Raw genomic sequence first — 26,312 nt, 5'->3', positions numbered from 1 at the left:
TGGTCTAAATATCCAAGAGGGAGGCATGTTTTGCAAGATCATTGTTGCATACACTAATGTGACTGAAAAATACTAAATGATTCAAATATCTGAATGTATAATAATTGAGTTTCTGTTCCTTTCTTGTCATCGCCAAGAGCCATAATGAAGTTGACCTAAACTGACTTTTGGGAAGTAATTGGCAGTATCTGGCACTGAGATAATTGTGTTTTGTGAAAGGCCCACAGAACTATAATATCTACACTTTAATATGGTACATTACTGAATAAAATGTCCAAGACCAGTATTTGATGGAACAGATACCTGCCTTTGCAGCAGGGATAATACACTTCTAATTACGACGCACCTAAAGTTGTCTTATGAACCCATTTTTGTTATTGTTTCTTACATTATGCAAAGTCGGCCTCGCAGTAGGATTAAACATTTTTTGCATTTTGGTTTTAAGGACAAACTAGGGCAAAAAAACCTTTGAAACTTTCCAGCACACATATGCATGTAAAGTGGAGGTTAAGTGTAACTGGTCTTTAGATGACAATATGTTGCTTTTCTTTTTTATATAAACCCATCAGAAATCCGCATGGGCATTTCACGAGAGCAACAGGTTTGTTTACATTCTGGGTAGAAAAGAGCCATTACATTCTTTCAGAATAAATGTGTGCCATTGATTAATGAGGAATAATTAGAGAAAACTACAGTTTATTACAACTAATTTTTGTAGCTAACGAGAGGTCAAACATTGCAAGAAACACAAGCGAAAGTTTTGCCAGTATATTTGACATGTTTTATACATGTTAACAAAAAGTGAATAGACCCCTAGTCTTGCTTTGCCAGACCCTCCTTTAAAGCGCTCTGGAGGAGAGTCTGGCTACTCCACATAGCATTTGGGGATGGGAGGAAAATGTGTTCTGGTTTATTGGCATTTCTTTAAACCAATCACAATCGTCTTGGGCGGTGCTAAGCACTGGAAAAAAGCTGCGGTGCCGCTGCAAAACGGGCTCGGAAGGAACTTGTTTTGGTGGAACATGTGTTCGTTTAAAAGTTGTTATACTCATGCAACAGAAAACTCAGGTTGGACAGATAGTCTAGCTAGCTGTCTGGATTTACCCGGCAGAGATCTGAGAAAAGCTTAACCATAGTCCTCAGTTTAAAATGCCAACACAAAAGAAAGCCCAAGGCAACGGATATCCTGCCTAAATGAGTGAAATCTGGTGAATTTTCCGGCGGCAACGGAGCAATCCCGGAAGTGGAACGTCAAGGATATAGACTAGTAGACCCAAGAACACAAGACAAGTTAGTTTGTAAACTGAGGGGTTATTGTAGCGGACAGTTGGGTTGTAATTTTACCAGTAGGCTCGCTTTTCAACCTGTTTGACCGTCTGATTGCTCTGGTTTGTTGCCCCATTAGATCTATTTCTTTGTGATGTTGCTGTCTTCCCAGAACTCCCCAATAACCTTGGTGAGTAATGCTGACATAATTGATATAATCAAGGGCTGGAGCTTTGAAAATAAAACCCAAGTCGTAATTAACTGTAGATGTAGAGTATTGATGCTTACAGTTAAATGCTTTGAAAATTGGATGGGAAAGTGTTTAAAATGTTGTGAATTGATGGTCCTTTCCTGTTATAGAAAAAGAAGACATACTTTATTGAATTTGTCCTCAGGGAATAATAAAGGATGTTGTCTTATTTTTGTGTCTTTCTATTCTCTAAAGCTCTTTGTAGCTGCTGTTGTCATTAATGCTAAAAAGGTTCACCTTCTAATTGCTTTCTATCTGCTTTTCCATTCCTGCATTGCTCACTCAGCAGCTACATTTCCAGTAACACATCACATACATAACAACGGGTGGGCTCACCAAATTGAAAAAAAAAACATTTGCACATTAATATTTGATAACAGTGAGTTGATATACAACAGATTGATAGAAAAATAAGTGAGAAGAGTCATGGGTTTCCCGATCCTCCGATTGCTGAAAATATAGGATGGAAAATGACCTCCGTCCCACAACTCATGGCCAATTAAGCCTTCTAACATTGCTGTATCTTTAAAAAAGAAACAGTAAATTTCCAACCTGAAGGTTGCCTTTTATGCTGTCCAGCTCCTTTGATGTCTTGGAGAGCTGGTGCAGGATGCTGCTCCGTTCACTGAAGACTTCCTTTAGCTTCTTCTCCAGGCCATCATAGCTTTGTCTGTTGAGAGAATGAGAGATTTGACTATTAAATGTCTGCCACAGGCTGAGAAAATTCACTCTTTATTGGCACCTTTGGAAGAAAGGGGTGTTTTAAACTGGATTAAAAGCACCATCGTTAAAGCTAAAGGGTAGAGCAATACGGGAGAGAACTAATATCTATTCAGCACAGTCCCTGGATGAATAACATAGAAAAAAATAGCTTCTATTCCTTCCAATCAACCAATTTAGTGAAGGCTTGTTTTACAGAGATGGGTCTTTTGACCAGAGGTATTCCCTTGCATCTTCAAATTTAAATATCCACCTAGTCTATCCAATTATAAAGGGAAACATTTTACTGGGCACGTTTGTCTAATTCTGTTTTTTCTTTGTAAAACTGAACTCCTATTGAGTTGCACTGCAGACGTGTTCTTACCATTTATTACTGAGCTTCGAGAGAGGCAAAAACCACTTGACAGCATGCTTGCATGAACTATAACCATTCTTTTTTTTTATTGTGAATGACATACTGTAATCACCACACAATGCACAAAAGACCTGGGCACAAAGAAGATTATGGTGCAGAAGAGTTTAAGGGACCTAGTCCATAAGGTAACAGACTCCAAGGGAATGAAATCTCGGGAGTTGGTTTAAAGATAACCCGACAAATTTGCCATTTGGTGGCTCCATAGTTGACAATTTAAATTTTCTTTTTATCCCTTTGAGTGACACAAACAGATATAAGATGTAAGAGTTACCACGTGTTCTCCTTTACTGCTGAATTTAAAAGCTGAAACATCTATTTAATCTAACATACTTGTTTACTGACTCAAGGACAGCGACAACTCTTCTGGGAGGTGTTTAAATTCAAGCACATCTGAATGTGTTACCCTGCTAAAAACAAAAAAGAGCCCCAAGGCCCTACTTTTCCCATAATGCCCATAAATTTGATTACTTTGATGACCCCTTGTGTCTTCAAATAGTTTCTAATAGAAAATAAAGTCCCCATCCAACCCTTCTCTTCTGCAGATAGCAGGGAGGGGACATGTCCAAAGAAGGGGTTATTATAGGAGATTAAGTGTCAACATGTAATCTTAAGAATAGAACTGTAATCAACTTGTGTAAGGCTTTTTTTTTTGCCAGAAAATATGTTTTTATCATGATGTCAGTAAGTAAAATGGCCCTGCCTCACTCACCCTATTTTACTTCGACAATTTCTTTGCAACTACGCTAATGCAGAAAAAAAAACTGATTTAAAAACAAAATTGCACACTGGAACTGACAAAATAAACACCCAGATAGTGGCACAAAGAATGAACCAATTTCACTCTTCAACAGGCACTATACTATTATATGAGAGTTAATTTAAGGAATGATGTGTTGAGGTTAATACACATAGGGGCTGCAGAATATGACTTGAACAAGCTGTGGTAAATTCAAGATTTATTTGAAATTAATAATATATAGGTAGAGTAAAATGGGTGGGGTAACAATAAAACAATACATTTTTTCAGAAACATTTTTACATTCATCCTCTCCAAGGATCCTGTGGTAGTTTTTTGTTTGTTTGAATAAACAGCTACAATAAATAGTATACTGTGTTCAAGACAACACTGTCTCTTAAAAAATGATGTAAAACATATTGGCTAAGGTTAAAGAAAAATTGGTGGGTTTTGGTTAAATCATGAAAATGAAAAAAACATGCAAAAATGTAGATCCTGCTTTAGTTTTCACAGGGGGATATTAAAGGCAAATGATTGCAAGGGAGGTGTTTTGACGGTGAATATTTTAATCATTACTTTGATAAAAAAAAAAAAAACATACTTGCTCGCTTGCAAATTGGCAGCATTATGTAATTTTTAAGAGACAGAGTTGATCAAGTGGTAAACCTATTCACAGTTTAAACTCTGGGTTATGGATAAAGAAATAACCACAACCCCAGCAAACACCAACACAGCTTCTTGTTAAGGAGAGGTTTTTCTCTGAGAAATTCTAAAGACCAAAATAAATGTTGCCGCTTACTTCCATATATAATCAGAACCCCCAAGTGACAGCAACAGCTTCAATCAAAGCATACGCACTTGATATAGCTGAATAATTCCTTGCTAAATACTCACTGGTAGTTGCAAAATCTCTCACTTACATTCTCCTGTTACATGAATCACTTTTTACAAGAGAATCTGTTAGACCATTCCTCACTTGCTACTGTAGGTCCAAGAGAAATGAAAACAGAAATGGTAGTGGATGGAGCCGATTATTCAGAATCCATGGCTTCCTTTCAGCCTGGGCCGTCTTCCTGCACCCTGCACAGCCCATGTCATAGATCCCAGCAGCAGATCATACACAATAACACATAAATCACTGGTAAAAAAAAAAGCAACACCTGGGAAATAAATAAATAACATGGCATTCTGAATTGCACACATGACTTGCCACCATATGGCATTGGTGGGAAATTTACTGCAGGTTCAGGCAACGGGGGAAGATGGGGTGAGAGATTCCTCCTCGTTTGCCATATTATTCATTACCCAATGGAATAGGCCTTTGGGTATCTGTGAAATGAATAAGACCTATAATTTGAGCCCCACTGACATAGTGACATATCACAAGGTTCTAAGATAAAGTCTGGATTGTTTTCCACCCAATTCCCTATAAACTGCTCAATACAACCAACAAATGTTAACAGCTGCATGATTGAACCATGACTTCCTAAGTGCCTCCTCCCACACACAGATCCCCCTTTTTCAAGTCAGAGAAGTGTGATAATGATGATCAGAATGCCTGACAGAAAGGCGTATGGTCAGAGACTGCACCACCAGGCACATGGCCATAAAGCATTGGTGATGAGATAATGAAATCTTTCATTTCGGACATCTGCAGTTTGAAATCAGTCCATGGATGTCTTCATGAAGCTCATCAAACTCCCAAGACTGCGAGGGAAGCACAAGAACAAATATTTCTTTACCCTTGGAGTCACAGCAGGTCTTATAAGTTATATGAGGCTGACCCTGCAGTGTGGAATAGAACTGCTGAGGCTAAAGGAAACACCACTGAACACTACAGTCAACATCCAAATAATGGCTCAATAAGGGAAGCCAAGGCTGTAGGCATCCGGCCTCACGGAGTGAGCTGCAGGAGCTTATGGTCCACTGTGGACAAAAGCTGGCCTGTAAATACTGCGTACATATAGTAAGACATGAGTGCAGTTTTTTCTGGACAGCCTGCTACTGCAACTACTCATCATGTACTGTAGCTCAGGTCATGATGATTTGGTTTTACATGAGCAAAAAGTAGTACAACCTTACATTAAAATCCTAATCCTGTGTGGGCGGGTTTCTTTCCATACCCACGCAATTTTGTCACAGACAACCACCGTTTTTCATCACATTAACTAAAATATGTTCCTTTAACATTAGTGGTTCGAAGGTGCAGTGAGGAGAGCAGAGAGCCACCCATAATAAACTGAAGGCCGCGTTATTTTCATGAAAATGGTAAATGGGGGTATATTTAAAGCGCCCTTAATATGCTCATTTTCAGGTTCATAATTGTATTTTAAGGTTGTACCAGAATAGGTTTACATGGTTTAATTTGTAAAAAAACACCATATTTTTGTTGTATGGCACAGCTCTCTCTCACTGCTGTAGATCCTCTTTTCACCTGATTTCTGTTTTAGCTACAGAGTGAGACCTCTTTTCTTCTTCTTCTTCTTCTGTACTATCTTTGATTGCAATCGCACATGCGCAGTAGCTCAGATGTAGATCATGTCAGCTAGCTCCATAGACAGTAAAAGAAAGGCTGTTTCTCCAACTTCGGTCAGTTACAAGGCAGGATTAGCTGGGAGACTTCTAAACGAGGGCGCACATGTAAGTAGTTCTTTTGTAGATTATGGTGAACTTGTGTGTGTTGTAGCAGTCCTTTGCTATTGAGAATGAGGTAGCATGCTAGTGTTAGCATGCCAACGCTAGCATGCTAACGGTTGTGGTTAGCGAGCTAGTGACGTAGAAAGCCGTGCAGATTTTGAACAGCTCACACGGAGACTGAAGGCAGGACACATTCAGAAACCGTATCTCACTCAAAACAGCATGGATGGATTTTTTTCAAAGTTTGTATGCGTGTGGAAGCACCAGAGACACAAAATAAAAACAGAAAATGTGTTTTTTTTTCATAATATGGGCACTTTAATGTTCAATCTTTCCTTTGTATCCAAGAGTCGTATCTGCGTGATGGTTACATCTTTGTGCATACATCCATCCACACAGTCTGATGTAGCTTATAACGTTTTTTCATCTTTATTTATTTTTTATCCCATCTCTTTTGTGCTTTGCTATACTTTGCGAGTGTAAACTGGGGAATCATTCCTCGGCCCATGTTGTTTGTTCTGCTGATACTAAAACAACCTGAGTTGATAGCGATCACAAACATATGGCGCCACGTTTGTAGAGGCTAGTAAAACGTAATACGATGACATTCAGGATATCATCCACCATCTTCTGCTTAGCAATTAGCTCCAGTAAAATAATCACAGAGAAAGCTCAGTGTGTTAGCAGGTTGAGTAATCTAATGTCTCCCCCTCCCCAATGTTAACTCTCATTGCTATTTTTGGAAAATGTGCAGGAGCCGGTCGGCAGTTCAGAGAAGGACAAATGAAAGGATTCCCCACGGGCTCAGTGTCTTTGGAGGCCCCCACTACCAGACCTGTTATTTTAATACCCAGCCAGAGCAGAAATCCATCAATCATTCATTCATTTCAAATGTCAACTATACACATAATCCAATGAGCAAAATCAATACACAGCCAAGAATTCACTCATTTTTACATAACTGTGTGTCGTCTTGGAAATTAAACAACCTGAGTAAAATCCTGCCTCTCTGTCTTATTTGACTTTATGCTTTTAAGACTTATTACGGACACATCTATCATCCATAACGACAAACAATTTAACAAAATCTTAAAATGAATTGGCCATCGCAATCTTTTATCAAAAGGAGTTACTTCCTTTACATTTCATTTATTTATTTTGGAACATCCACCTCATTGTCCCCTCAGTGTACTGCTCAGTATCTGTTATGACTTTGTCTGCAGCAATTTATTTAACTTTACTCTAAAAATCCATAACATGTAAGGCTGGTGACGCCGGTCATGTCACGCCCACCGTAGAGTCATGCTCATCACCGTTTTTTTGTTCTCACGTGTTACTGTCAATACGTGGTCAGGAGACAGCCTGTGTTTCAATAACGTATCCGTGCTTGCCCAATGCATGTGTGCAGAGTGGAGGGTCGAGAATTTCCACTCTTCCTCACAGAGCTGTTCATTCCCCCCGCTGCGTTGTATTCATCAGATGTACGGTGCCCGGCCTCCCTCCCTCCATGCCGCCATTGCCCGTAGCTCCTCGTTCACCCACCTGCAACAAGTCAGACGGATGCCGGCAGTGTTCCGGCATGGAGGGAGGGAGGGCGGGCGCCTTGATCTGCATGTACTATACAACGTGAGCCTCGGGCATGCTTCGAACTCACGGTGTGAACCGTACCGGAGCGGGAGATAAGGCGACGAAACAACTTCTTTAAACATCCGCTCTGTGCTGCTTCCAAAATCCTCCCGCTCGATCGCGCTCCGCTCTCATGCTCTGATGCAGACCATTATTCCTGACATTTATACTATATGTGCTATAAAGAATACACCACTACAGGAATGAATGCATTTGAAAAGTTTATTTAGGACATTTTTCATAATGGCAGAGTGTTTTTTTTTATTATTATTTATGCTTGTTAAAGATTATTTTTGGGGCATTTTAGGCTTTTGTTGAAATAGGACAGCTGAAGACATGAAAGGGGAGAGAGAGGGAGGAATGACATGCAGCAAAGGGCCGCAGGTCGGAGTCCAACCTGCGGCCGCTGCGTCGAGGACTAAACCCCTATATATGGGCACCTGCTCTGCCAGGTGAGCTACCCAGACGCACCCTAACGGAATGTTAAATAAAAATATTTTGTCCAAATAAATGAGTGCTATATGGCAGGGTCCATGCAGGGAAAAGAAGTCTCTCATTGAAGTTTACTCCCAGAGTGCCGTTGGGATGCCTTGCGGGCTATTTCTATCCCTGGTGTTATGTGCTGTCCCTTGTGTCCTGGTTTGTCAATTTATGTACCATGCAAAATCACCCAATACAGCACAGGGGAGAGAAAATGTGTCGGCCATCAGTTATTAAACCAGTCTTTTATACAAACTGTGCAATATTTACTGTAATTTCTTGGATGAGTTGAGACTGAATGGAAAAGAGTTTGAATGAGGAAACACAAAAGGTACACATATGACTCTTTTTGAATAGCAGCAACGTGTAATCACATTCTTCTGTTTTTGTTTTTCGATAAGGTGGAAGCAGAAAGTTAGCCAACAGTGGTTAGGGGGTTACATTTAAACTGGAAGGTCATAGCCACATGCAATGTATTAGTTACATGAACATCTGATGAAAGTAGATGTACAGATTGTGATCAATATTCATCAGAGGGTCCAGTGACCGGTGCTTCGAAGTCTTGGACTTAAAAATGAAAACACGTTCCAAACAGTGAGTGCAGTGCCAGCGTTACGCATGCTAACACGCCGTGCCGTGTCCCTGATTGTAGGATCATGGTTACATTTTTATTATTTTATGAAGCAGCAGTTACAGAAACCAACAGCTCCTGAGCATAAAAGGCATTTATTTGCCGTCATGCAGATTATAGGCAGACAGCGGTTTATGTGGTACTTCCAATTTCAGGCTGGATTAATTATGCCATTAGGAGGGGGCAAATAAATAGTTTTAATAAGGGGGACTGCTCAGGGCCTGTCAGTGAATTAATATATTCCTCTAGCAGAGCATGACCACCATCCAACATCTGCAACAAAAGTCATTCATGTTTACCAACTGTTGTATAAACATCGCAGACAGCAGGGAATATTAATTGCATGCATGTCAGGGGATGTCGGGCACTAAATCTTCTTTAATTGTTTAGCGGGGGACATGGTGAACAATCGGTGGGGAGGATGCCAATTTTGCTTTGTCGAGAAAGGTCAAAGTTATGCGCAACATATCCAGGACGTATTGAACATATATTGAAATGTTATTAAAAATACACCACAAACAATACAAAGTATATACATTATTGTAAAGTCATGTCATGTTTTATTTGTATTATTTTGTACTGTAGGTATGAGGGAGACTTCAATTCAATTTTTCAATTCAATTTTATTTATAGTAACAAATCATAACAAGAGTTATCTCAAGACACTTCACAGATAGAGTAGGTCTAGACCACACTCTATAATATACAAAGACCCAACATTTCCAGTAACTCCCCCAAGACTTGTGTCTTTGCATTTTGTTGAACTAATGCATTTTGGTCTTAGATGTAATGCCAGTGTTGTCTGCAAATATTCAATGATTACCCATCTTTTATCTCGTATGTTATCCTACTGATGGTAGACTACATCAAAGACAGAATGTATTGTCTTATAGTGCCCAGAGCACCCCCAAACTTCTAAAAATGATCTTACAGCTTGCTAGTTTTTCTGAGAAAATTTGGATATTCATGGACACTGATGGGCAATACTCTAAGAATGTTTATTTATGAGGGAACCTTTCTCTTTACTTTTTATATGTGACTGTGACTGCATTCTTTGCTGTGGGTACGGGTAATTTTGTGTTTTTGACAAGCATAAATCAAACTATGAGAGGCCCTCTTGGGTATTGCTGCTGTACTGTGTTGGCAAACAATGTTTCCATCATGTCTCTGACACTGCAATCGTTGAGGAATATTTTCTTTTTTCAGCCCCACCAATATAAAGTGCTAAAAATAAACCGTTAATTTTTTTTAGTTTAGTTCACTGAACAATTATTCTATGAAGTGTTAAGTAAAGAATAGTTAATGGAAGAATGGTATATATCTTGATAAAGATGTTCAACAAATTAATACATTGGTCTTCCAAATTAGTTACATTTAAATGCCAATCTCATCATATAACTCAAAATAATGATTTTGAAAGAAGCACTATCCAGCAAATAGAGCTTGTATGCATCTGCAAAAATAATTAAGTGGAAAGCAATTTGCATTTAAGTATTTTATCATTTAGATAGATGAAATTAAAGTAGTGTAAACCAATTTTACACTTGAGCAATAAATGCAGATATTCTGCATCTCTCACTCTGTCTTGAATTATATGATTGGAATTGAGAGCGTGCAGAAAAGTAATGGCTTTTCTGTCTTCAGATGTGTTTAAGTGTGGATGTAAAGATCACAGGAGAGAATGTTGACCTCTGTCCAGCAAACATTTAAAAAGAGTTGTATTCTTTTCAGGCTCAGTTTGAGCAGTTGATATAACATTACAGTGGCAGAACATTATATAAGATCTCTCCATTTCCACATCCTTGATAGTGAGTCCTTCTAATTTGTTCATCGCTTAAGTTATGTAATTTTCCACCAAGGGAGGTTTAAGGCATTGAAATAGAAATACTTAACATATTAGATGAATAATTCAATGATTACTTGCAGGCATTTTCACGTATAAGTAGATGCCAATTACTTTCCCTCGACATTTAACACTATTATTCCCTGCATGTGCTTGGAAACAAAGCTTTTTCTAGACAGAGAGGTACAGTTGTCACAAAGGAAGCACAAATGAGACAAAATACACAAAAGACATGTGAAACTTAAGCTGGTAAAACAAATAATAAAAGAAACAAAGCTAATAAAAATACCTGAACATGTCAATCCACCAACAGATAACTGTTATATCTATAGTATAATCATAGACTTTCAGTGGGAATAATTCTAATAAAATAAATATTAAAAAAACACTTTGTCTCTTGCTTAGTTTTATCTTCAGCAATATGTAAAGAGAAAAGTAAGTCGTGAGTTTATTTTCTCTATTTTCTGCTGTTGTCACGTACAATCCAAATCATTTCCTAAGTGACATGAAACCCAGCATGCCGAGAAAAGCTGCATTTGATTTAAAATTAACCAGGTCATAACCAAGCCCATATTTTCTGGCTCATTATATATTCACACAGTGTTTGTTTACTATACATTCTTCCTGTATTTTGCATAATACATACATCTGGCATCACTTTTTTTTTTTTTTTTTTTTTTTTTTTTTTTTTTTTTTTTTTTAAAATTTTTTATTTTATAAAAAATTAAGTTTTAAAAGCAATCCTGGCGTTTTTTTTTTTTTACCTCACGGTTGCCAGCTTCAATTAAATCTGGGATTTGAGTGTATCTAATGCAATTCCGCCCATCCTTGCTTTTCAAAGCAGTGCAACACTGTGTTTCCAGCTTTAGTAATTGTTGTGCTACAATCAAGCCGGATTGAGCCTCGACTTTTTTTGTTTACTCTAAAAAGGCAGACACTGCCAGACATCAAAGCTTACTGCTTTTGCGAACGATAAAGCGATCCCTTTTACGTGGGAGAGCATCACCTTTTCCTTCAGAGACCTTTTTTGACAACATCTACTCCAGCATTGTTTCCAATGTTGTCGGAGAATGCTACAAGAAGTAAGGTGTTTTACACCAGATGCAACATCTAAAGGGCGTCAACAAGTTCAATAGTGAATATTGATATCTCAAGTTGATAGAACAACAGCATACTGTACTATGACAAAAGTGCCCAACATGTAAAATGTAACCCACAAACCTACATAATCTGGTTTTAATGTATGTAAAACTAAGCATGTTTAAGACCTCTAAAAAAAAAACATGTTGTATTTATGTGTTCAGTCATTCATGCAATAAAATGTGCTTTACTTAGATAAGGGTGGGATGAGCGCTACGTTATGCAGTTTCCATATAAAGCATTGCAGCAATAAAACAGAATGAATCCGAGAAAAAAGACAAGTAAAACACTTCAGGGACAGTCTCACAAAAAAAAAACATTTTTAACTAAAGTAGAATATCGTTTAAGGACACTTAAAAACAACATTTTAAACTCAAGACCTTCCGCTGATGTTAAACATGGATTTGCAGGGTTTCCCCCAAGGTGATTGGTTAGCAGAGGCGGTAAGTGCTTAATGGAGGATTTTAACCACAGGATGACACAAAGCACTTGTTAAAATACCTCTGTGTGTGATCACAGTTAATGCAAAGGACACAGAGCCACTGTGTCCAGCTGGTCAGTGTGAACTTTAAAGCGCCCATATTATGCTCATTTTCAGGTTCATAACTGTATTTTAAGGTTTTACCAGAATAGGTTTACATGGTTTAATTTTCAAAAAACACCATATTGTTGTTGTACTGCACAGCTCTCTCTCACGGCTGCAGATCCTCTTTTCACCTGGTTTCTGTTTTAGCTACAGAGTGAGACCTCTTTTCATCTTCTTCTTCTGTACTATCTTTGATTGCACTCGCACATGCGCAGTAGCTCAGATGTAGAGCATGTCAGCTAGCTAACTCTAGAGACAGTAAAAGAAAGCCTGTTTCTCCAACTTTGGTCAGTTACAAGGCAGGATTAGCTGGGAGACTTCTAAATGAGGGTGCACATGTAAGTAGTTCTTTTGTAGATTATGGTGAACTTGTGTGTGTTGTAGCAGTGCTTTGCTATTGAGAACGACGTAGCATGCTAGCGTTAGCGTTAGCCGGCTAGCACTAGCATTAGCCAGCTAACGCTAACGCTACAAGCTAACGGTTGTGGTTAGCCAGCTCATTTCGGACTGTGACGTCACAGTCCGAGGCCGATTTGAACAGCTTACTAGGAGACTGAAAGCAGGACACATTCAGAAACCGTATCTCACTCAAAACAGCATGGATGGATTTTTTTCAAAGTTTGTATGTGTGTGGAAGCACCAGAGACACAAAAGAACACCCCAAATCCCAGAAAAAGTGTTTTTTTCATAATATGGGCACTTTAAGCCAACATCAACTCAATGCATACTCTGTTGGGTAAAACGTGTGTCCTGCAGGCAATTTAAAACTTTAGCTTTGTTTGACCCACATTGCATAGGTGAGTTTGTAACACATTCTCATGAACAGGTTTGTAGGCTATCGTACGAAAAGTCGTGCACACTAAAACGTGTGATGTCACAGAGCTCCATGCTACAGAGCAGCAGTTGGTTTAAGCCGCTACATACCTTTGTGACACCGGCTACAGACCTCCGTCACAACTCGTCGTATCAGTGGCAGTTAGTAGATGTGTTTAGCTGCTACAGAGCTCTGCAACACCAGTTACGGTGCTCCGCATGGTGCTCTGTCAGGTCAGTGATAGTTGGAGGTTCAGTTACCCGAGAATAGGTGACTGTGAGCCGGGTACAAAGCAATGCGAGCATCCGGTCGTGTTGCTCCGTCAGGTCAGCAGTGGTTCAGTTACCCGGAAATAGGTGACTGATGCTCTGGCTACAGGGCACTGTAGCTGCCAGTCGTTATTGGTGGTTCAGTTACCCGAGAATAGGTGATTGTGAGCCGGGTACAGAGCACCGTGAGCGGTCATTTCGGTGAAGATTACAGTTAAGTTTAGGCAAGAAAAAGTGAGCGTTATCCGGTGACAAAAGTTTACACCTATCGCCATTTCTAGCCACTGGAGGACCATAGGCAGGCTGGGGGAACTCACATAATGTTAAAAAAAACTCATAAAGTGATATTTTCATTCCATGGGACCTTGAAATAAAGGAATAAATTGTTTTGAAGTACATGAAAATAAAAATCTTTTATGACACAGGAATAAATGTACTGTATAAACAAGAAATATAAAGTGTAATCCACCAAATTCATGAACATAAACAAACCAACAAGCAGACCAACAAACAGACAAACCGAGCCAAAAACACAACCTCCTTGGCCGAAGTAATGATTATAATATTGGAAAAATAGCACTCATCTACCCGTAGCTTTTTGGCTCTGTGTCTTGTTTCCCACCATCTGACCAATGGCTAAGAAGTTGGGTACTGGCAACAAGCAGGCAGATGCATCTGATTCACATCAAGGGCAATCAGTGAGCCTCTCCCCAACTTCCAAGTATCACTCAGGGAAAACACACAAGGATGAGTTAAGCCATGCAAAGGGGAGGAAGCAGTGTGAGGTGGAGAATTTGGAATTGGATGACGGATGTGACTTGATTACTGGTTAACTACCCTGCTGGTGCATCACTCCGATCTGGATGAGAAACCCGCTGGCAGCTGGATTATCAATTTGGAGTAGGCAAGACTCTATTTGAATCTATTGTTTCCTTCCAGGCAGGCTGACAGTTACAGGGCCCTTATCTGTGACCGAGCTTAGGAGTTGGCTTTCTGGCTCTTATTTGCCTCAGTGATTTGCTACCTTACCAACTCTTTATTAAAATCTCTTGTGTCGGTTTATTGAAGCACCTGCCACAATGTTCCGGTTCTCACACAAACCTGCTGGCCACAGTTAGGACTGACATGATGAAATGAGAAGCAAAGTCAAACATGCGGAGAGAAAAAGAAAGTCTTTTCTCACCACAGCTAACTTACGTGGATAGTTGTAAAGAATGAGATGACTGACAAGAGGAGATTGTGATCAGCTTGAAATTCACAAATTTACACATTGAAGCAAATTTCAGAGAGGTGTGGACTCTATTTTGGCTTGGTATATTATATGAACCATGACGCACATCTGTCATGTAAAAATCCTCTATACTTTGTCATCCAGCTGGTCCAAAGTTCAACGTTTACGAAGTATTATTATAGATAACTCTTCTTAAAGAGCATATATTTTACAAGACGTTTCGTACACTCATGAATTTCATAAATATGTTGTAGGGAGGAGAATAACACCAAGTTCATAGATGTTCTCCATGCTACAATTATTGATTATTAATTTAGATTTCAAGTGTTGTTCATTTTTTAACTTTGAAGCCTGATCACATCATATCCTAACTTTAACTACGTGTTTACTGTATCACTGTAACCATGACAATGAAGGTCCCCTCACATTTGTGTGCCCTCAACCAAACCTTATCCATAGTGATAAAACAGATGTATTATTCAACAGTGATTTATAACGACATCAGGCACAGAAAAATTAATCAAACTATTTTAAGTGTCAACCTAGGTACAAATGACATGAAATGTGTTGTCTAATTCGGAGGACTTATTGGAAAGTATACTGAATCTAAACTTGGCTCTTAATTTCAATATACTGAATATTTTAATTCCCTAAATGTTTAAATTGGATAGGGTAACACTTAACTTGAAGGTATCAACATAATCGTGACATGACACTGTCATAACTATGACATGACACTGTCATGAACGTGTCATAAATGTTATAAACAAGTCATAAACATTTATGACTTCTGTCATTAGTGTTATTCGGTTTTTGTCATGACAAGATGACACTGTTTGGGTTGTGTTGATTATGACAACTTGACATTAATCAAAGTGACATTACCAGAAGTTGTCTTGGTCATGACAAGTTCATATCAAATTTGTTTAGGATGTCTTTGTAATGACAACTTGACATTAACCAGGATGAGATTACCAGAGGATGTCTTTGTCATGACAACTTGACATAATGTCATCCTGTTTAATGTCAAGTTGTCTTAATAAGGACACTCCAAATAAATGTAATGTCAAATTGTCATGACAAATACATCTTCTAGTAATGTCATCCTGGTTAATGTCAATTCATGAACATTTATGACTGTTTATAACATTTATGACACGTTCATGACAGTGTCATGTCACGATTATGTCGATACCTCAAGTGTTACCTTAGTTAGATAGTGTTACTGGTTTGTGTAAAGGCTGATTTTTGCGTCGGTATCTGACACTGAGAGCCAATGACCAAACATCAGTATCTGACGCGTTGGAAGTGAGAACGGGTTGAAATATTGAAATGTTATTTATATATCTTATCATATCTCCCAATTCTACCACACATATTTTGCTTTACTGAGTTGGGAATGAGCCATCGTCTTTAACACCCACATGTATACCACCTTTCATGGGTTTTGTGCTTACTATTTTAATAAAAACACTTATGTTGGAATAAGATGTTATAACCTTTTGTCTTTCCCAAAAGCCTATCTTCTGTACTACAGAAAGTTTAGCATTTTCATTCCTCCTCTCTTACAAATCTTATTAACTGTGCGGTTTTTGAGCTCAGAAAAGAACAACTGTCTCTGGTGGATATTTGTTTGGGTATGTTGTCTCTGATGTTGCTGGTTGTCCACAAATCATCCTCAGGCAAAGAAAGCAACCTACACACAAGTTTCAGGACTGTGATTTTGTACGCTTACAAGCTGCAAGCAGTCTTTAGTCTGACCTCTACAGCAGATTTGACATTGCTTGAGCGGGTAATTGAGCGTTCTGAGTTTACAGGCGTTTTACAGAGGACAGTCATTCATGGATTTCTTATAATTCATCAAATCTTTGGAATTAATTCAATGCTTATTTACATAAAACTGTATTTTTGAGACTGTCAGAAAGTAAAGCACTTCACTGTACCTTGAGGGGTACACTGGCTTGACACTGGGAGAGTACCCTCGATGGTACAGCTGTTGTATCTTTTTGGCATGGGAACATATGTAGCTTTTTTGCCCTCGAAAAGGTACACCAAGTTACCTTGAGGTCCAATAATTAGCCCTGGGGGCTACATTAATATACATTGTACCATGGGGGACAGTTATAAACTCCTACTGGACCCCTATATCTGACAGTGTTGATTAGGTAACACATTATAATACTTAAGTAAGTCTGGCACAGAAAAACAGTAAGTGTATAAGATCCTGCCAGTTTTAAGATATGAGTAGTGAGCCGTTTATAACATTTAATTAGATAATACTAGATTAGGATTTGCACAGATTGCATTCCAATGCATGTGTTATATTACTAATGTTTAAAGATATAACGAATGCCATTAGAACTACAGCAGGATCAGTGTATTTAACACAGTACAAAATTATAACATGGATTGTGGGGTTGATCAGATGTTCGCCTGCTGGAAATAATCAATTTCCCAATCTGTGTCATAGTTGATGTCGAAATCCACTATGAAAAATGAATAGCATTTTCCCATTGATCACAGTAAAACGGATGGCATAGAGAAACTATCATCACTGTATCAGTAGCCTAAAGTGGCTCTTAGCTTCTAACTTGAACCATCTCCTGCATATAATAATTATGCTTTAAACTATGTCATAGGATCAAGCAGATTTCAGGTGATGGCGAGAATGATGACAGGGTTTCTGAACGTTTGAAGTGTGTCTTTAATGCACAGCTGTCTGCTTGTGCTTTGCAGGGACTCAGAAGGGGAAGCACCATGCTGCCACCTGTTAACACCAAAGGGTTGCATATCAAAGTGGTTTTATAAATAAGATAAACTTTCGTTTCATTATTGTATTAATTGAGCCACTGCAGTCAGACAAACTTTTAGCAGCAGAGCACTCATGTCCTCAAATTCCAAAGTGATGTAAGTGAGTACAGCGTTATTCTAACCTGCTAGGCAGAAATAAAACAAGGCTGTAAACCAATTATCGAACATTATCATGAAAAAATATTAAAATAGTCTAATTTGCGTGACTTTCATATAATCCAATTTGTGTTTAAGTAACATCGTGTTCACAACACAATCTGTGGCTCCCTCAAATGTGTGTGACTATAATACTGCCTGGTGGTGATTGTTTGCACATAGTGTTTCTCTCACACAGGGCTCTTGGGAGTCTGCACAGTTTAAAGAGTGCACAGGGGGCGGCTGTGGCTCATGAAGTGAAGTGGTCATCTACCAATCGGAAGGTTGATCTAGTGGTTCGATCCCTGGGCCCCTGCAGTCTACTGTACATGTCGAAGTGTCCTGGGGCAAGATCCCTAACCCAAATGTGTGTAAATGTTTACCTGATGAGCAGGTACAGGTAAGGATGAGTAGTTTTTTTTTACTAAAGCTTCAAGATACAGTATAGTAAATGTGAAAAAGTGTAAGAAGCAATCAAGACGAGCCAACCACTAGAACTACTGCAGGATCAGTGCATTAAACACAGTGCAAAATTATAACATAGGTTGATAACATATTTGCCTGCTGGAAATAATCAATTTCTCAATGGGAGTCATGATGGCTGTATAATTGCAAATAGCATTCCCCCATTAATCATATTAAAAAGGATGAGCAGGTGGCACCTTGAATGGTAGCTTCTGCATGTGTGTGTGTGTGTGTGTGTGTGTGTGTGTGTGTGTGTGTGTGTCTGAATGGGTTGAATGGTTCCTATAGTTTAGAGTGCTTTGGCTGAATCTCACTTCTCTTATTTGATAACTCCTTGCTTCTCTGTCTTCGTTTGAAGTGGAAGTTGTTCTGGCCGTCTCAAAGCTCTTATTCCTGCCCCGAGGAGTGAGCATCAAAGAGGGCTCTAAAAGGAGCTATGAGCGAGGATACACAAGAGCATCCTTCCCGTAAGCCGCGCAGCTGAAAGCCGTTGCTAACTCCGCCCATACAGCTGACGTTTAAGGGAAGTGAGAATCAGCCGTAGTGTTGTCGCTAAGACTAGAAAAGCGCTATGTATAAATGCAGTCCATTCACCATTTCCAATTCAAAAAGAAGTCAGAAGCGCACAGTCTCATTAATGTGCGGAAGGACGAGGTCCTGTTTGATGAGCGTGATGACAGACAGCAGCATGCTGATAGAGGCGTTCAGATCAGAGGGACAACCTTGATTTCAGCATGTAAACAACAGCCACAGATCACCTTCAACAAATGCAATTTCCTAGGGACAAGACACATCAGTCTTGTAGGTAAGAACAGATTATTGTGACGCAAACACACAAACATGACCAAAAGCGCCTTTTGATAAAAGCCATGTTGAGCAAAATTCTATCTAAACTGACAGTACAATAAGACACATTTAATGTGTTGATAGATTACATGGTGGAGGCAGAGAGTCTCTACTTAATCTCCATGGATTTCATATCAAATTTATAATTACTTTTATTAGCATATTTAGTATAAAATTCAACTCTAATCTGCAGGTCATTTAGATCGCTTTTCATGAACTATGTCACATTGTGCTACACTGAAACCAAAATTATCTGTCATGCCTGCAAATACCACCAATCTGAAAAAAGACTGAAGTTTAATAGAGGTCTTCACCCTCAGTTGAAGAGAAATGGTGTGGCTATATATGGCCTTGCTCAAGAGTGACAGGAAAACCATTGAAAAATATGATTTTATTCTAGCCCTGCTTAGATAATTATCCAGCCATATGATATGTTCCTTCATTAGACAATGCCATCATTGCCTTCTCTGATAGCCACTAGTAGTGAGAGGTAATTGTTTAATACTGGAACAGGGCTATGCACAATAACATAGCGTAGAAGAAAATTAGGCTTTTCTAAATCGATTATTTGATGAGCAGACAGAGCAGGGATAAGAAGAACATACCACCACATGGCTGATCATCCTCTAACAGCCTGCAACAAAATCATTTGAGGACAAGCTTCAAACAGCATATTATAGAGCTACTTATTATTCATTAATTAATTTTATTTATTTTTTTCCAGAAAAATTGAATACGGGGAATTGAATGGACCTAAATATTCTCACTAAATAAATACAGGCGAGTTGAGTCTTATACAATTTCTTTGAAGAGTAAATAAAAATCCAGCATTAACATTTTTGTGAAGTTTTTCTCTTCATATTGTCGGTTATACTAATGTTTTAATGTTTTCTCTGGGAAAAATTGCCAACATTTAATGAAACACTACTGAAAGGCATGTGAGTGTGGATATGTGTTTTTTCAGTCAGAAACAATAATCAAGTCTACGTTGAAATACAAATCCAATGGTCGCTTTCAGGCAGACATTTGCAGGTAGCTTCTAAAAGGATATCTCCCCCCTGCCTTTGTATTGGCAGAACTTACATAGCTCCTGTTTATTGTGCTATTTCAGAGAAACAGTCAGTCAAACAGTTTGCTGCTATGCTCCCTGGCTCCTGGCCTCTTAAGCTTTGCCATCTGTTAACATGCTTAATGTGCTGGATTCTCTTTCAGCTTGACCCTGTCTCAAAACACATTTCTGCATTGAAAAAGCATCCATCTCTTTGTGGTGTACTGTGCTGGCTCAGTATCTTTTTCACTCGAGTAAAGCTGCAATGGAAGGTTTCTCAAATAGCCTGTCTGATGAAGAAACTACTACTTGATTATTTTTGTTGGGGGGGGGGGTAGCCACTTTGCCCCAAGGCATGCGGCAATTTGAAATGGGTTCATCATTCATTTCTCAAATCTTCTGTTACAGCCCGACTTGTCCATGAATATTAATAGCATAAAAAAATAGTCATATCTTGCAGCTAAACGATGAAAATGCAATTTTAGTGATTATTTGCATAACAGTGAGGTAAGATATGGGCATCATGTGCTGTCTTCAACTGGGCATGAAACAGGATTATACAGATTTATTTCTAAATGGAAAGATTATGGTCACGCTTATTTGCTGGATTAGATTTACCAGCGTAAACCCACCCATCGTATATGATTACTTTAGGTGTTCAAGTGTTTACTCACAAAAAAAACTTTACAGATTTAATTTAAATCTAGTGAACATTTATAAAATGTACAATATTTCCCTTTGAAATGTGGCATTGTAAAAGTACTATGAATGGATAAGTGCTTTAAAACTGTTAATGCTTGAGTAAATATACTTTGACACTGCTGACCTCTGCTCTTAAAGCTACATTAAGAATTTCTCCCATCTAGCGGTGAAATTGTATATGACAACCAACTGAATATTACTTTCTAGCCCTTCCTCCTATGGTGGCCGAACCCGAAATTAGCTCTCTCCATCGTTTACACGCAGCTGTTCTTAGCCACTCCACTTTTAACTTTGGTCTTGTTGCTTTGCCGCGTTGGCATATTAATTCTCTTTATCGCTTCCCTGGCGAGTAATCTCCCCCTTGCATTCGTCACGGTGCCAATAGGTGTAAGAGGGCAAAATGCGGAGGTATGTCCCTCTTTGGCTAATGTATTTTAAAGATGGAGGCGCTACATGGCTGCCGTCATTCGAGCGAGTCGCTCCTATGTATTCTGAATGATTCTGAATGGCAGATTCTACACTTACGAGAATACCTTGATTAGTTGGTGGAAGTAATTATTGTATTGTATGTATGTATTTGTGAAAGAACAAAGGGGGTTTTGCTAAGAATCAACTCAAAAAATTACACAATGAAGGTTTAAGGGTTATTACAAAGTTTTGTAATAAACTTGAAAATGCCGAAATAAATTTTGACAGTGTACCTACTTCTTGGTGCACATCCCAATAGCACTGGCTAACAGTAAATCTGCTGTTTTACATATCCTGAAAAGAGACGAAAACACAGCATACAGTAAAAAGTCTCCATCATAGGAGGAGGAGTTTGTGCTTGATTATTCTGAATTTTCGAGAAACTCTATTCAATTGCCGATTGGGAACGTGAATGCCTGTTCAGTACCAAATGCCCTGGTAATCCTTTCATTGTTTTAGATTTTTAACTCAACACCACAAATGTGAACCTCATGGTGGCGCTAGAGGGAAAGTCAGGGATTCACCAAAGTCATTTGGACACACTGAAAGCCATGAATGGCTGTACAACATTTTGTCCAAATCCAGCAGTGATCCTGAGAAAATACATTACAACACAGAGCTTAATGTTTTATTAGGCTCTATCTGATTTTTAAAATCAATTCAAGTTAACGGTGTTCCCGAGTTAAAAGCTTCGAAGTTACCTTAAGGCATAGCTGCTTTGATGGTCCCATGATGACAAATTATTCAACGAATAATAAAATATAACATTCAAAATGGATTAGGCATATTCAACTATCTGCACAAATATGGCACTTTAGCGTTGTGCACTAACCTTTAAAGGGGCAGGGGTGAAGTTAGGTTCTTGACTGCCTCGGCAGATCAGTAGCCCAAAGTGCCGGCCATGTACTGTACATGCAATAACATCTTGGATTTAAATCCTGTCTGGGACCTTTGCTGCGTGTCAAGCCCTTTGTCTCCCATCTTTTTATCTCTCTTCACTGTGAACTGTATAAAAGTGCAGGAAAGCCATAAAAACAGCCCTTAAAAGGGCATTTATCAAGAAATGCTAGAGGGGTCCGAGGCCATGAATCTCCCCCATGAGACGTTTTTTCTGCTTTCTGAGTGAGTTTTATACGGCAACATGCAGATGTCCTTTGAAAGGAGAGGTGGTACATCTAAACTCACATAACTACTATTTATGAACTATTTACTATTAATCAAAATGTCCAGGTATTAAATGAAGTGCACGAAACTAAACTTTTATACAACAAATAAACTAGACTGCAGTATCTCCTTTGGTTCCTTCATCGTGTTCAATCAAGTAAGAAATTGGATAGGTGATAGGTGTCGGCTTGGGCTTAATTTCTCCTAATAGTTTCCTCAGCGCACACTGCATGAAAACGGAAAGAACTTGTCCGTTCACTTAATGGAGAGGATGAAAACATCTCTATGCCCTTTAAATGCTCACCACTTAACTAATGTAGGCTCTTGAAGTAAGGTGCACTGAGGTTGAATAGCTGGTATATACACACTGTATAGTGGCACTGCTTAAAGGTTCTTTCAGACTTATTATGCGGATCTTTTACCCTATAGCTCTTCAAACAATCAATGTCAGCAATGCCCTCACAGAGAAGGGTCTCAGGGACTAACCTATGGATATGGAGCTTTAGAAATGATGAGGGAGGTTACAGTGGCTGCATCAATAGTTGTAACATGTCTCTTCAGGTTAACATATTAAAGAAGACCAAACCAAAGCAAAGCAAAATGGTATTTTGTGACAAATGAATGTACCAGAAATATAGGAATTAGAAGGTTCTCAAACCATGACTGTTAAGGCTCATGCACACCTTCAATATCTTGTGGACAGGTGCACAGGTGCACAGGAGAAAATGTCAACAGGTAAGAGAAAAGAAAATTCAGAAATTTAGAAATACAAAGTTTGGTCCTTAGACCCACATCAGATAAAACAGGTTCTCAAACCCGAATTACAAAATAAGTCATTGTCGGTGCAACTTATGACCGTTTTAATCTTTTTTGTTTTACTTGGTGAAGGTTATTGAAAGATTGCTTTCACTGCCAGCTTTGAAAGTAGACAAGACAAACTCCAATTCTCATGTGGAAGTCTAAACTATCCACTTTTACCTCCTCCCCAAGACTTTTTTGCAGTGGTATGGCATGTTCACACGTATACTGTTAAGATAGTCTAATAGTATAATTAATGTATAATAGTCTCACTTTGCCAGACCCTTCTCCACAGCGCTGCGATGGAAGGTCGTGGCGAGTCCACACAGCGCTCCGGGATGGGAGAAAAACGTGCTCTGGTTTATTGGCATTTCTTTAAACCAATCACAATCATCATGGGCGGCGCTAAGCTCCGCACAGAGCCTCTGCCTTTGCAAAATAGCCTCGGGAAGGAACTTGTTTTGGTGGAACATGTGTACGTTCAAAAGTTGTTTTAGCCGTGCAACAGAAAAATCTGATTGGACAGATAGTCTAGCTAGCTGTCTGGATTTACCCTGCAGAAATCTGAGGAGCAGTTAGCCATAGTCTTCTTAAATCGTCCGACATTTAAAGGTCCCGTGACATGGTGCTCTTTGGATGCTTTTATGTAGGCATCAGTGGTCCCCTAATACTGTATCTGAAGTCTCTTTCCCGAAATTCTGCCTTGGTGCAGAATTACAGCCACTAGAGCCAGTCCCACAATGAGCTTTCCTTAGGATGTGCGATTTCTGTGTCTGTAGCTATTGAGGAGGAGATAGGGGGGGGGCAAGGTGGAGGGTTGGGGTGTGGTCTTGACCAACTGCCACTTTGCTCGTTTGAAAGCTATGATGTCTCTTTCTCATGGGTGGGCCAAATTATCTGGGTGGGCAAAGCAGAGAAAGGGAAGGTAACCTTCTAGATCGGCCCATCTGAGCTTTCATTTTCTCAAAGGCAGAGCAGGATACCCAGGGCTCGGTTTACACCTATCACAATTTCTAGCCACTGGGGGACCATAGGCAGGCTGGGGGAACGCAGATTAATGTTAGAAAACCTCATAAAGTGACATTTTCATGCCATGGGACCTTTAAAATTCCAACACAAACAAAGTGGAAGGTAATGGACGTCCGGCCGAAAGGAAGGACATCCAACAGAATTTCTAGCGGTGACGGAGCAATCCCAGAAGTGGAACATCGTGGATATAGACTAAGAGTATAATGACTTGGTTTCTAATTTTCAAATTACAAACTGCTGTCAACCTTTGTTTTACGGTTTACCTAATATAACCGTGCTGCCCTTTCACATCGTGTAATTTTCTTGCATTTCTCATTTAGTTCACCCCATTGGATTGTAACCTCCGATCATCATCCTAACCAAGCACACAGATGAAAGCTAAAACAACTTGAGGAAATTGCAAGCAAAGCTCTTTCAAAAGTATTTTGTTCAACAACACAGTCAACACCAAAAGTAACACCAAGTATGTAAGTCAAGCCAGTTTCAACACTCAGTGCTGCCACTGACATGTTCAAAGCTTATCCATCCTCTTCAGTGACATTAATTAACTGAGCATGGACTGGCAGTAGCTAATCTTTTGCACTTGGAGTGTGAGCAAGTTCAGAGAAGAAAATGAGAGGCTCAAGAGAGGCTTTGTGATAAAAAAGGGGGTTGTAGTGCATCTAACAAACAGCAGACACTGTCTAATAAACAGATTCATAACAATTGTTTTCAGGGCGAATCCCAAGAGATGTTCTTATTTGTAAGGAAGCAATCTGACAAGAGAACATTTATTTTGACATTGAAGCATCTGTTGAACATGTTATGAACGCTGATGTAAGGCTTACATATGCAAGTGAGAGCTCTTTTTGATTTCAATTTGGTTTAACATTCATGAATGGTAATGTGTGAATTACATTAGATTGTTGGCATGATTCATAGCATCCTTGAACACCACGTTCCCTGAGAAGCAGAAACCTAAAGGAAGTGTTGGCTTTGTCCATTTTAAGTGGTCGAATCATTCATCTTGAATGCGCCATTGTGAGAAAAAGTCTTGCTAACCTTAAATAAATGTTGCCCGTTTATACATTACGCATTGGGAAGTCTTCAAAATTTTTTACTTTCAGGTTTTACTTTGAAGGTTTTTATCCACTTCAAATGAAGGGTCAGTTCACCATTAAACACATGCAGTATATTTGCTTGGTATGTACTGTAGCCTTGCAGTCAACATTTTAGTCTGGAACTATTTCTCCAGTAGAAAATTCTGTGGCAGGTGTTGTTGAACATCAAGCCAATGAAGCCATAACCTTGTTTTAACATAAAAGGCACCAATGCAGTTCATTAAATGCCATGTATAAGCCATGACAGCAGAAACAATGAGCACAAATGCTGGTTGTGCGATACAAAATCACTGTGAATCAGCGACAAGGACTTTTATCAAGATGGAATTGATTGAAACTGTCATCTTACTTTGGAGACCCGTACAATGTGCTTCTGAATAGTAATAAATGTGACGTATGTTTGATGAGCCCCATTTTTCCTCTGAAATTGGACAAATGGAGGAAAAATTGCTGGGCACGAGAGACAATTTAATCACAGACAAGTCTTTAATGATGTCTCATCTGCATTTCTCAATTTGAGCGTGGCCAAAAATAGATCACTGTCCAGACTTTGTTGAAATGAGTCACGTTAAATGGATAGCAGTGAGACAATCACTTACTGTATCTAAGGCCTACGTGTCTCTTTTACAAATGTCTCATTTATATGTTAATCATAACCCCAGTTATGATTAAATGACAATTTCCTGTATGAACAAAGCAAATACTATCTAAGGGGATTTGTAAGTTGTTTTTTTTATTGTGAGTTATCTTTTTATGGAAACAGATTAAGGTGTTTATCAGGGTTTGGGTTTTGTTTTAATGGCAGTGGAGACGAGTGGGCTCATAATAGAAACAATTAATAATAATAACAACAACAAAATGAACTACAACAACAATCAAATTATAATATACCTATTGTGCTGAAACAATGAATAAGCTGATCAAATAAAAGATAGATGAGTAATCGTTTAAGTCATTTATCAGGAAGTAAGCTTCGTAAATATAAGGAGTTGCTACGTTTCTCAGTTTAAATATTTTGGGGTATGAAGTGTTGGTCAGACAAAACAAATGATTTTATGTCATTTTGGGCTTCAAAAAGGTGTCATGGACATTTAAAAAAAAA

General features: G+C 38.9%; 1 protein-coding gene across 1 annotated transcript in view; it reads right to left on the bottom strand.

The window, feature by feature from the left end:
* Positions 1-26,312, bottom strand: part of luzp2 (leucine zipper protein 2) — a 180,135-nt gene that overhangs the window by 88,179 nt on the left and 65,644 nt on the right. The window contains exon 2 of the mRNA XM_039795756.1: positions 2,069-2,186. Within this exon, the coding sequence (XP_039651690.1) occupies positions 2,069-2,186 (118 nt within the window). The remainder of the gene's footprint in view (positions 1-2,068; positions 2,187-26,312) is intronic.

The sequence above is a fragment of the Perca fluviatilis genome, chromosome 3 (genome assembly GCF_010015445.1).
Source record: "Perca fluviatilis chromosome 3, GENO_Pfluv_1.0, whole genome shotgun sequence".
In the NCBI taxonomy this organism is placed as follows: Eukaryota; Metazoa; Chordata; class Actinopteri; order Perciformes; family Percidae; genus Perca; species Perca fluviatilis.
Note: the sequence above shows the minus strand (reverse complement) of the source record. Positions and strands in the feature narration are given on the sequence as shown.